The sequence below is a fragment of the Marasmius oreades genome, chromosome 6, assembly GCF_018924745.1.
Source record: "Marasmius oreades isolate 03SP1 chromosome 6, whole genome shotgun sequence".
Taxonomy (NCBI): Eukaryota; Fungi; Basidiomycota; class Agaricomycetes; order Agaricales; family Marasmiaceae; genus Marasmius; species Marasmius oreades.
The window spans coordinates 2,417,853-2,429,866 of NC_057328.1; the positions used below are offsets into that span (position 1 = coordinate 2,417,853).

Genomic DNA, 12,014 nt, shown 5'->3' on the forward strand with positions numbered 1-12,014 from the left:
GAGTTTGGTAATGTTCGATGGTTCAGATACTACGCAGGTCTCCGTTCACGATAATTGGGCAGATGTGATGGACGATTCTGCTTCGACTTTGTCTACCTCTACCTTCTTTTCTTCGGCATCTGTTACCGAGAGTGCAGATATCTTAGGCAGGCATGATCAGGATGACGCTGGTTTCCTCTCTATGGATGACTTTGACGATGAGGTAGATTCAGGTGCAAAATTGGGGGATATTACACCTGGAGGTGGTGGACATGTTCTTACTCAGAAGACAATGGATGACGAGACAGTTCGGGTGACTACTCTGACACCCTTTGGTATACAGGAGCAGAACCTCACCATGGACTTCGAGGCGTCACTGAGCCTCGCATTTGACGATCAATCATCTTACGACGCATCCCATGATGTGTCCTTCGATACAGCGCACGAAGAGCCGCACAAGGCATCCTCTACAGGAGTAGATGCAAGTGGCCAAGGCTCGTCCGCTGAGCACGTAGAGGGTTCGCGTACAGCGGGAGATGGAGGAGACAATGTCCTTGACGAGGGCCGAGGTCCATCGGTGGTTACAGAAGGGACTAGTAGACAGCAAACCTCAGAGAGTCTCGCTGAGGCGGACGTTCAAGTTTGCAAGAAAGCATCTGGGAGTAGTACGGGAGGACAAACTCCTTCAAGCGAGGACCAGATCGGTCAAGTTGCATCTTCCTTGTCTGTTGCTGATCCACAAGCAACCCATCAAGTGACGGAGCGACCTCAAGACCCGCCTAAACTGACCATCGATACATCAGTTGCCGCCAACGCTGTCGAACCCACCTCGAAGAACGATACCGTCGTAGATCGGATTCAGAATGCTATTCTTGTACACCTCGTGTCCAAGGGTTCTCATTCACAACCCGGACCTCAAAAAGACAACGCCGGTGGTTCTGGGAATGTTTTGGCTGCCCTATCCAACCACTCAAGTTCGACTAGGTCTGGAGTGATTGTAGAGGGTGGTCCTGTTATGGCCTCTGCTGAACGGAATGAGAATGCCGCCAAACAAACCGAACGAGAGAAGGCACAACCGGTCGATGTTGCTCCCAGTTCGTCGAAAGTCGGACCCTTGTCGCTCAGCGCAGAACAACCCTCGGCCAATGTTGACACCATACTGCCGAACCCCACGCAGGACGACAAGAATTCTTCTACCATGCCTTCCTCCGTTGTACACGATTCGCAGTCACCTCAAGTGGACGTCGACAGAGCCGGGATGGAGAACGTAGAGTCCAAAGCTCCAGGCTCAACGTCCATTACAACGATAGCCGCCAACGAGGAACGTGCAGGAGTAGTACTTACAGGTGACGATAAATCCAACAACGCCAATCTCACTACCGACATTCCTCCATCCAAACATTACGATGAAGGGTTTAATGTGATCAAAGCTACCACCGACAACAAGGGGGCGCTTGCTACTTCTTCTCAAGGGAGGTCGCCCGTAACGGTTTCCTCAGAAACTTCCACCAGCACAGACCAAGGTGAAGGGTTTGAAATTCTAAATCACGGAGATGCGCACGGTGAAGCGGATGTTTCTTCCCGCTCGTCTAAGGCTGACGATGTCGCTCGACCCACTCATCAGGACACAGTGAATCGCAGTCAATCAGTCGAAGTCGGAGACGCCGGAAGCCTTTTCGCATCTTCAGATCCATTGGCCGGTGGATCCGTCACCCCAAACGTCGAAGTAGTCGACGTCGTCGTTCCCCCAACACCCGTCCAGTATCTTGAAGGTTCAGGGCTCAACGATGGCAAGGACGGCTTCTTGCCTTCGTCCAGATCGCCGGCGCTCGACAACTCTGATGTATGTACCCTCAATGGCGCTTCGGTGTCTACTACTGCTACGCGGCCATTGGATGCTCTTGATTGACATTCTTGATGTACCGATATTTATTACGGTTTCCCTCGAAATTTTGTCGAAGCAACGAACCAATCTCATCACATAGGAAAGAGGTATTATACACGTCTTGTGTTATTAGGACGTAGGCTGCCTAGAGAGCTATTATTAGTTGAACGGTTTTTGGATTCACTAGTCGTAACTGTACTTACCTGGAGTATTAATATTGAAGGAAAGTTTTTAAATATTCCTCTTTAACGCTATATTTTTGGTCCACTAATGTGACAGTTTTGAGAGGACTCAAATCGTGTCCTAGAAGGTAACTCAAGACTGGTGGAAGAACCCTCACCTCCCCAACATTCAAGACGCCGCTTGTTTCCTCATTCCCTTCTTTCACTCGAGCTCGAACCTATCCTGCCCAATAAAACTTCCTTCCAACTAAATCTTTCATTATATGTGACTCCTTTCGACGGCCTCGCTAGTCTTCTCAGTCGCTGAAGTTCCTCTGGATCCAGATGCTTTCCTGTGCGCAGCTCATCCACGATTGATTGAAGTACGGATTCCCTGGCGTTGATTTCTGCCTTTTGTTCACTGAAAAAACGTCTTTGATATACGAGATGGAGAGATATAGAGGTGATGGCCACGGAATATAACAGGTGGGGAAGGTAACCAGAGAACATTGAGTGTGAGAAAATGACGGTGCTCTGAAGTAAAATCTCGAAACCGAGTCGATGTACATCATGCAGAAGCTCTACGATAGATATGATTACCATTGAGAGGTCGCACAATCATTGAGCTGCAGAGTAGCTAAATAACTAACAGTGAAAGCTCACTCCCAAACCACTTCTCCACTTCAACCTCCACGTGTGGTCTCTGCGAGTGGGTATCTTTGTGTTTTCCGCACTGCTCGCAAGCTGATGTATGAACCGTTTGGTAATTGACGTATTTCGTTGTGCGAATATCTGCTTGCAACTGCTTGCATCTGGAATCAGACTGAAGGAAAGTTCGGATATATAACACCCGTGCGATAGTTCGGACATCCAAATTATCTTCCAACACCTCCAACGGGGTAAGGGCGTTCGTCGAATTGGCAAGGCCGGATAGACCCTTCAAAAGCCATGCCTTGACTTTATATCTTCTCCCCCATTGAACCTGCTCCAGGAAGGACAAACCTGGCACTGTATTGATGGCACGGCTACGGAGTTCATCAAACATCCAACAAGTGGATAGTTTCAAGATCGAAATCCATTTCGGTTTGGAAAAGGAGGGGCAAGGTAAATTAAGGGCGCTGTATAAGAACACACTTTCAATTTTGAAGGCCTCCCATGTAATATCCAATATCCAGCACTCACGTTGGTACGACGATCTCCATGAAGTTCTCGAAGTCCTCGATAGTCGCGTCATCTGGCAAAGGAAGCTTCACAGGCGTCTCGTCCGACGTGCCCTCAGTAGTAGCGGCCGATATTTCGGAGGCGGCACCTAATATTTCAGAATGTTCGCGAAGGTAGCGGGATGGTACTCTGAATAACGTATCAACGACCTGAAGGGGAGGAAGATGATCAGAATCAGTCAACAAACGACGCAACAGTGACTCACCTGGAAAACAATAGTTTCGATGTAGAATCGAGGATGTCGCCTTGGTGTACCCATGCCAGTCTTCTCAGTAAATCAGCGAGGTCCAAGTCAGGACTTATCAGCTGAGGGGGGTTGACATTCACTTATTTATGCCCACTGGCACAACATTCGATCCCTTATCCACAGGTGCCGAACATGCGGCGCTGCGGAGGGAACCAGTGAACGCTCCATCGGACGTCTGAACATGTTCCTAATAACAAGCACCAGACGTGAAGGTGCGATAAAGAATCAGATCCATCGATAATCATGGGTCGTTGAAGCTGACTGCGGCCTGTGAATGCAGAAACGTTCCAGGAGCTGTTTGGCACTTTGCAGTAATTTTGCGCTAAGTAATAAGTCATCATCGGAATATCTCCTTCGATCCCACAGTGCGAGGGTTAACATGGGACGCTTGCACCTTCTGAACTTGTATACTGTGCCGGACGTGCACCTGATAATCCCGTAACACGTATCGTGTAGGATAGAGCCGAGCCCCGGGTGGACATAATGTGTAGGATACCTGAATGCTAAAGACTGTGCAACGCAATAATTCCGCAATATTTTGTATGGACTTTGCAGTTTCCCTTCGGGTATTTATCCCGCCCGCTCTCAGCCGCTCTCCCATCAATCCGTCGGTACATCCCGAACATGTCATAAGATGTCATAAGAGGCCTCGGAGAGTCTGGACCTTCCCAGGCACGTCATTCTCGGTTCGGACGTATCGGATGATAACCACCATTGTGTATGTATGTGGGTGTAATATACAGAAAACAATGTAAAGCTTTACTCCTGCATCAGTCTAACCACCCCCTCAAAGCGTCGTTCCAGCTCCTCTTCGTCCTCTCCTTCTTCCTCTCCACCCTCTTCCTCAAGCTCCTTCTCCATCTCACGCTCCCCATCGCTTAGGTCGTCTTCGTCATTCCCATCGGTTTTCATACTGCTAGGCGTGTCGTGGACATGTGAGAGGGCACCATAGCCAGGTAGTAACGTTCCAGTTAGTGTTGTGCGGGCTCGGGCTCAGGCCCTAGGCCGGCCCGAGCCGAGCCCTGGGCTTTGCAAGCTGAGCCGAGCCCGGGATAAGGCTTTGAAGGGCTCAAGGCTCGGGCTTGCAGTTTGGAAAGCCCAAGCCTTAGGCCTGAGCCCGGGCTTCTAATATGTAATCAATGTACATCTTTTTCGGGACTGGCAGGTTACCAAAATGGTCCATTACACCGAAGTATTAATGGCCGGCTCTGAATTTAATATAAATAATTCACATGACCGTAAATTTGCCATAAATATATGCCGGCTGCTGGCCCCACTGTTGCCGATTACTTCCAAACGGCTTTCTTTGCCAAATTCTGGCACTAAGTTCAACAGACACAATGGAAGGTGGCTCTGGGTTCATAGAATGTACTAAAAATTTGATATTTTTACAGCCATACTTCTTTTAAAAATTTGTACAGTAAGCCTGGGCCCAGGCCCAAGCCGTGGGCTTAGTGCCCGGAGCTTGGGCTCAGGGCTCGGGCTTGAGAATTTACAGGCCCAAGCCCTCTCAAGCCGAGCCCAAGCCCGAGCCCGCACATCACTAGTTCCAGTGAAGCCAGGGAGCTTCTGGATCTTGTAGAGGTCCTTCCAGTGCTGCGAATTACACCTTCCACGGCGGTCTCTGTAAATGGCGATTTGAAGGGCGAGCGCAGGGTTTGTTGGGCGGTGTTCCTCGGATTTGCGAGTGAGATATAGGTCTTCGTCCCCCAAATAAGTTACAAGTCGACGAATTTCGATGTTGAGCCGTACGATCTCTTCCTGTGCTTGGCAGATCTTGAAGTACTGATCCATCGCAGCTCGCGCAGCTGGTTTTGCCCAAGGCTTTTCTCGAACGTCTTGTCGAGTATCACGGAGTAGGTCGAAATCAGCAAGGAAGGTGTATTCAACAACCTCGTCCCAGTCGAGTGCAGGGCGAGGCGGTACTAGTTCTTGGGCGGCGGCGTTGTATTCGTCAAGTGCTGTGCGTATAGCCTGTGAACGAGACTTGAGAGCTTGACTGATATGCTTCTGTAGTTTGTACCCTTAAGCAGAATTAGAATCTAACACTGTAGACAAGGTAAAGGAACACGCACCTGTTTGAGACATGTTCATTCTAGTGAGCTCAAAAAGCCTGGCAACCACAAGTCCCTCCAACCGATCCAGAGCCCTCTGAAATCTCGACATAAAGACCATCTGCTTCGCCCTCTTCCATTCCTCGCACTCCGGTTTCCAACGGGCCCTGATGCCGAGTTTAAGTTCGATGCCTTGAATCTGACTCTTGAGGTCATCTCGCAATTCCAAGGCGTGTCGTCGTTGGGTCTCAAATTTGCGAGTGTTGTCACACACACCACTTTCGATGGTAGCTGGTGTTGAGATCATCCAGGAGCGAGTTGCTGCGGCTAGCTTTTCTCTGGGTGACGGACAGGTTAGAGGGGTCTAAGATATGAGAAGGGATCCGTACTCAGCGGCTTTCAAATTCACGAGTTTTCGATAGTACTCCATCTGAAGTGTTTCCTCCAGTGGTTCCTTCTTGAGGGATGAAAGGTAGGACCGCTCCTCTTCAAGCCACTGTGGAAACTCCGAGGCCGATTTGACTTCAAGGTCCTTCATTGCCTGAGCAAGTGTTGGCGCAGCTGCAAGCGTCTCAGTTGCATCGCGATACTTTGAAAGGAGATTCTTCGCTAGCCCAGCATACGTGTCAAAGTCATCTTGATGCTCGCACCACGCTGCTATCGCCTGGCGTCGGTGGAAGGGACTAGCATGGCGTACAGACGATGCGAGGGCATTTGATCTAGAAAATAACCTCTCGCATCCCTCACAGTCAGTGTTCCCTGTCCCTTCAACGTAGGTTCCGAGTTTCTTTGTTTGACATAGGCGTCCATGTCCGTGTCCATGGAAAATACCAACGAGGCACGAAAAGTTCTTCTCTTTTGCTTTCAGACCAAGAGGGCTGTTACCGAGGGTGATTTCGAAGCCACATCCAATGTCGTACCCCACGGCTAGGTCCTCCCCGAGAGATTCAATCAGCCTTTCGACCACTGAGAGGGCGTACTTGGCCCTAACACGCAAACTTGAGTCAAAAGAAGGAATGAGGAAGGAAAGACTTACTGTTCCCCACTCTTGACCATATCTACAATTATCAGGAGGAAACCGTGCCGACAGATGCACGCAAAGATCCCCGTCTCGTCGTATATTGACCACATCTTCGAGGTCACATCTTCTTTCAGGTTCTTCCAACGTTCGGCACATGGGCTCGTGGTCCCTGCAATAGCCCCATCACCACCAGCTGGCATGTTTTTCAATGCCCCTTTTTCCCATTTGTTGACCTCTTCCTGGCTCAAGAAGTAGTCACCTCCCCCAATCCGACTATCATCCCGCTCATTTGAATCTCCACCTCCTCTAACTAGATTTCCATTGTCGTCTATGACGTTCTCTCGCCGAGCCACTCGTTTGAGTGAGTCATTGCCGTCCATGCATGCTATCATGCTAAACTTCATCTTCTCCTCCCCTTCCAAACGATAGCGACAGCAGGGACAGGCGTTGGCCAGTCGCCAGTGAGGTAAGTCGCGTCCAAGTGCCGCTAAAACACGCTTTCGTACACGGGAAAGTACGTCAAGGTAGAGGTCAAAGGATATGGTGAATTGCTGAGACAGGTAGGGTCAGTAGGGTACTCCATGCAAGTCGCACAGAGACTTGATGAACGGTTGGGTGGACATTCGGGGGCACCTAAGAAACTCGATGCGGAAGAGTTCAAGTGTGCGAGTAGAGATGCCTACAGTGGCTGACGACGGGGAACAGGGGAATAGGCCATGCCGGACCATGGCACCCGAGACGAAACGATGACCTTCGACCTTGATGAAACAACGATGGGTAGCTGGGTTGAGGATTAGTACAGGATGGTAGAAGAAAACGTGATGGCTCACTAAAGAGATCCACTGCCCTCACAGAGATACGATCGTCCCCCAGTTCTGAAGTCCCAATATCTGATCCCATCCACTGAAGCCCGTTCTCCTCGATGTAGGCCATGTATTGGTCCGTCATGGCTTCCATCTGAGGTAAGAAAGCTTGTGTCCTTCTCTCTGTTCTATCCCGTCGCTTTCGATAGTCTTTATAGGTCCTGTAGCCTCATCTTTGTCAGTAGGTGATAGACCTTTGAAAACTACATCGCACCGTTTCCCTCGTACTCCTAGAAATAACTCAGCGACTTCTCCCCCTTCGTGGCTAACAGGCAGGGTAGTTCTACCTGTTAGCACATCGTCCGCATATTCTCCGCAGTCTGCTGCGTCGTAATCGTCGATATCACCCTGTGAGGCAAAATCGAAAGACGACTGGCGTTGATCCAAGGCTTGTTCAGCGGCGGCAGCGGTCTTCAGTTGTTGAATTTCGGGTCGCTTGTAAAGTCTGGAGGATCCAATTTCGTCTGTTACCGAAGACCTGCCACCACCATGGTGGAATCTCTTGGAAGCGTTGGTGCCACTCAAGACGTGCCTTCTCTTCATCGTGTTTGAGCGTAAATGTTAGTGTTATGCCCTTCACGTGAAATCAACGTCACGCGTCTGTGTGACTCAACGTGACAATCGACTTCACTGTTCAGTACCAAACCACCACCACCCCGAGTGAGTCTTCACCTAGTTTCTTCGATTTCTTTATACCTTTCTCTTGCTTGCTTGTTTCTACATGATTCAAATTATGGATCTAGAGAAACTTAGCAGCCCTTTATACATACAGCTTTGTGCCCTTTTCACAACCTAGGACTAACCATTTAATTAGACGAAAAGGAAGTTGAAGCATGGGCTTAGGAAAGGTGATCCCTTGCCTTTCTTGTCAACCAAATACTCACCAGCGGATACTCCTACAGCTCCGAAATGGCAAAGCATTCAAGGAGTTTCAAACACCCTCGATCCTCGACGTGGCACCTGTGGAGATAGCCGTGGACTTGAACGTCGGTGACCTTATGGCGAAGGCGATAGCAATTCAAGAAGAGGGTCGGGATGAGGAGCAGGGCTGTGAGAAGTATGAGACGGGTGAGGCGCTAGAGAATAAGGGGGGGGAAAGAAGCAATGGGTGTAGCAGCGGGAAGAAGCGCCCTTCCGAGGAACAGGAACCGCGCCAATCCTACGCGAATCGAAAACGCAAGAAGAAAAGAGCCAGTGAATACGAGAAGACCGGGCACCTTACCGACTACAACATGTGCAACGGCCTCGACTCAGCCATTCCGAAGGAGATGAAGGCCCTCGATGCAGAAAGCCTGCCTGCTGCTCGCGGCGCATACGTTGGCCTTGACCAGAAGCCAAGCGGACGAACTGCAGTGCGCACCTTGGAATGGTTCATCAGCCAAGGTTTTGAGGTGGTGAAATGGGAAGGAAAGTAGGTACCTTTTGTTCAAGCTCCAACAGAAACTCAGTTGTCGCCAGCGTTGCAAGGCCTATCGTTGACAAGAGGGGAAGGGTGCTTGCTGCCTGCGTCAAGAAAATAGACAACCCGCATTACCAGGCGCAGATTGAACATGCGGCCAAGCTCATCGAGAAGGCACGACGGGAAACGAAGTTTAGTCGCGAGGAAAACAACCACGCTCGTGGAATCGGATGGCCAGCTGCTGCATACAGCGTATCGTTTGGAAAGGGTCAGCCGCGTCCGATGCGTCTGGCGGCCCGACGAGACATGATGGAAGAACTAATCTCAAACGATTGCTTCGAAACGATTGCCACGGCTCAGAGTGGTGAGAGCTATTCCTTTGCTTGCAGTATCACCTGACCACTTCTCCAGCTGCCTTCGCCGCCTGGTCTCCCAAAAACTACCACTATTACTTGGAAGGAAACAAACGGCTACTCAAACTTGAACCCACCCTTCGCCTCAACTTTCCACGCAGCGTCTTTGCTTGCATCACCATTAACTTCGGACCACAGATGCGAACAACCGACCACACCGACTCCAAAAACACTGCGCACTCAATGTGTGCAGTGACTTCGGCCGGTTCTTACGACCACGAGCGCGGTGGTCACCTTGTCCTTTGGGACCTCAAAATTGTCCTCGAATTCCCATCGGGTTGCACCATTCTCTTAGCATCGGCGCTTCTTCGACACTCCAATACACCCATCCAAGCGGGCGAAACCCGTTACTCCATCACACAATACACCGCAGGAGGAATTTGGCGATGGTTGGATGGCGGCGGTCGAACGGAAGTGGAGATTATGGCCAAATCCCCAGAGGAGATGGCAGAGATTAAGGCTCGTAAGGTGAACCGCTGGCAGTGGGCGGTCAATATGTTCTCTACCTTGGAAGAATTAGGGAAGGGATTTGTACCGTGTATGTAAATGCAACACCCGCATGTAATTCTTGTACCTTCATGAAAGACGACATCCGATGATACATGGTGTGCAGTCTGAACATCAAATTATGAGCCCAGTGTACACCATGGCAGTTTCGATATAACCTGGATTCCGGGCACTTGTCTTAGAAATAATAACCAACCATTTAACAATTCTGTCTATTCACACCAGAACACAATGCTGAGGTACATAATAAACTCACGTTGCAACCCTAACACAGTCCAGCACTAAAAACATAAATGTTACAGATATTGAACATGCTGTAAAGTAATATCAATACACCTCCAACTGCACAAAATCTGGACGTTCGTTCATCAAATTCATAGCAGTGGCGTCCAACTGAAGAACGCCGTACGACTCTACGAGCGTCCTTTCGACAAGCGTGCAAAAGGTCAATCGACTGTGTGGAGCGCTAAGGTGCTATTCAACTTTGTTCCAAGGTACGGAGTAGTACTTTTTGGAACCAATCCTCCCGAAGAGCTGAATACTTACGATGGTTAGCCAAATTAGGGACTACAATAACCTGATTTGGCAGCTTATCATGGGTAGTAACTGCCTGGAGGTCCGCCGGTAAGCCCTTTCGAATGCTTTCTAGTTCAACTTAAGTAGTTTGAGCACGCAATTTAGGCCAAGCAGAGATATCATTAGGCTGATCATTGTACAAACTGAGGTTTTCAAAATAAATGAGGGAAAAAACATCCATCCTGATTCCAAATCTACTCTTCAAATGAATCAACTGTGGGCTTCCCCGGCCCCACTCGACCTGCCATATACTCGGAAACAAACATGGCGTTTGCGACGCTTTCGCTGTCCAGCACGAAGAGAGTTCCTAAGCCCCAGGCAAGACCGGTGGCTACAGCAGTCAATCTGCATTCATATCAGCATCGGTTATAAGAGATATCCAACACGGTACTCACGCGGACGTATAAACCCCAGGGGCACACCCAAATGTAATCAAAAAATACTGCTCGCCTCCTTCACGGACCAGTGAATTAAGGGCACCTATGACGCCTGTCTGGAGAAGTCCTCGATAGACTTTGTGTGCGGTAGATATGTTGGCAAAACCTTTGTAAATGGGGGACGTACTTGCACTGACGATTCGAGAAACAACAGACCTGTTGAGACGATGCGTTTAGACTGAAAAATTTACGATTGTTTGGCTAAGTACTTACCATTCAGTGAAGACGCCAGGCTGAGATCCTTTGAAAACTACGTACACACTCCACCTGTGCGCTGCCTGACGAGGAGTTCCAGTAGAAGCTATAGAGGACGGAGTTGGAAGGAGGTATGGAGGGGGGAAGTTCGCACTTGAAGGCGTTGGAGTAGCCAGGTGGCGTTGGGCAGTGAGTGATTTTGGGGCAGGGGACTGAGTTATCTGCCCACAAGTAAGTGCGCCGGGTTAGGTTTGATAACGGAAGTGACTTACCTGGTTACTTGAGGAGGAGACACCCACATCCTCGCGGTCGACGCTGGGGGTGTTTACACGCGGTCCATTTTCAAGTTCCTCTGAAGCTGCCTCTAAGTTCTCCTCTTCGGAATCGGAGATGTAGAAAGCGAGGGTCGGAGGCTGTTTGTCACGGCTCTCCGGGCCAAGATGGTTACCTGAATCGCTACCAGCTGCCTGTTCTATTGCCAGAAGCTCAGTTCGCTGCGATTATATTAAGACAGAGAGTACTCACGGAGAAAACTTTGGAAAATCTTCTTGTTGACTTCTAAGTACCAGGTGACTTGATTACAAGGGAATGCAAGCGAAAATGAAGCACAGGGGACTCACCAGTGCCATCCATCTGATCGAGTGTGTTGACTTTCAAGGCCTGTTTTAAATTTGCGGCACCTGTTGGCCATAGTTTCTCGGAGCTCTGATGGGTATACAATAAGTCGAGATACTTCATATGCAGGACAAAGTACTCACTAGCAATGATATTGGTTACCTTCTTGTGCTTGAGGAGCTGCGAAGCTGTGGTAGGAGGAATTGGCTGTCTTCTCCAAGGAAGAACATTTGTACGTACGTACGTTGAGCACCGTCTACATCCACTCCCATCAGCTTCCTGTTTTCATGCTCTTCACCCTTCCCTTTGCCGTTGCGTTTCTTTACACCTCCATCTTAAGGCAAATCAGAGAACTGCCTGCAAACTGAAAAAGAAAATACACACCCTTCATTTCGATAGCAGCTTGTTACTTGGTGAGAGAAGGGATGAAAGCAAGCTGTT

At 49.5% G+C, this 12,014-nt stretch overlaps 2 protein-coding genes across 2 annotated transcripts; one reads left to right on the plus strand and one right to left on the minus strand.

Moving 5' to 3' along the window:
* Positions 1 to 10: 10 nt before the first annotated feature.
* Positions 11 to 1,888, plus strand: E1B28_010242 (uncharacterized protein; the record flags this gene model as incomplete). Its single annotated transcript, XM_043155196.1, has 1 exon — positions 11 to 1,888. One exon carries the CDS (start codon positions 11 to 13, stop codon positions 1,886 to 1,888), a length of 1,878 nt encoding a protein of 625 aa, XP_043007661.1.
* A 43-nt stretch (positions 1,889 to 1,931) lies between these two features.
* E1B28_010243 (uncharacterized protein) lies at positions 1,932 to 3,850 on the minus strand. Its single transcript, XM_043155197.1, has 6 exons — positions 3,756 to 3,850; positions 3,452 to 3,680; positions 3,208 to 3,395; positions 2,205 to 3,143; positions 2,068 to 2,131; positions 1,932 to 2,009 (listed from the first exon to the last, which is right to left on the minus strand). Exons 2-4 carry the CDS (start codon positions 3,503 to 3,505, stop codon positions 2,663 to 2,665), a joined length of 723 nt encoding a protein of 240 aa, XP_043007662.1. The 5' UTR covers positions 3,506 to 3,680; positions 3,756 to 3,850; the 3' UTR covers positions 1,932 to 2,009; positions 2,068 to 2,131; positions 2,205 to 2,662.
* Between the last annotated feature and the right edge of the window lie 8,164 nt (positions 3,851 to 12,014).

Bases quoted from the DNA above. Each gene is read 5' to 3' on its own strand.
- E1B28_010243 (XM_043155197.1), bottom strand. From the start codon at position 3,505: ATGGGTACACCAAGGCGACATCCTCGATTCTACATCGAAACTATTGTT. The intron at 3,396-3,451 runs GTGAGTCACTGT...CCTCCCCTTCAG, and splicing joins TCGAAACTATTGTTTTCCAG to GTCGTTGATACGTTATTCAG. The intron at 3,144-3,207 runs GTGAGTGCTGGA...GTTCTTATACAG, and splicing joins ATGGAGATCGTCGTACCAAC to CGCCCTTAATTTACCTTGCC.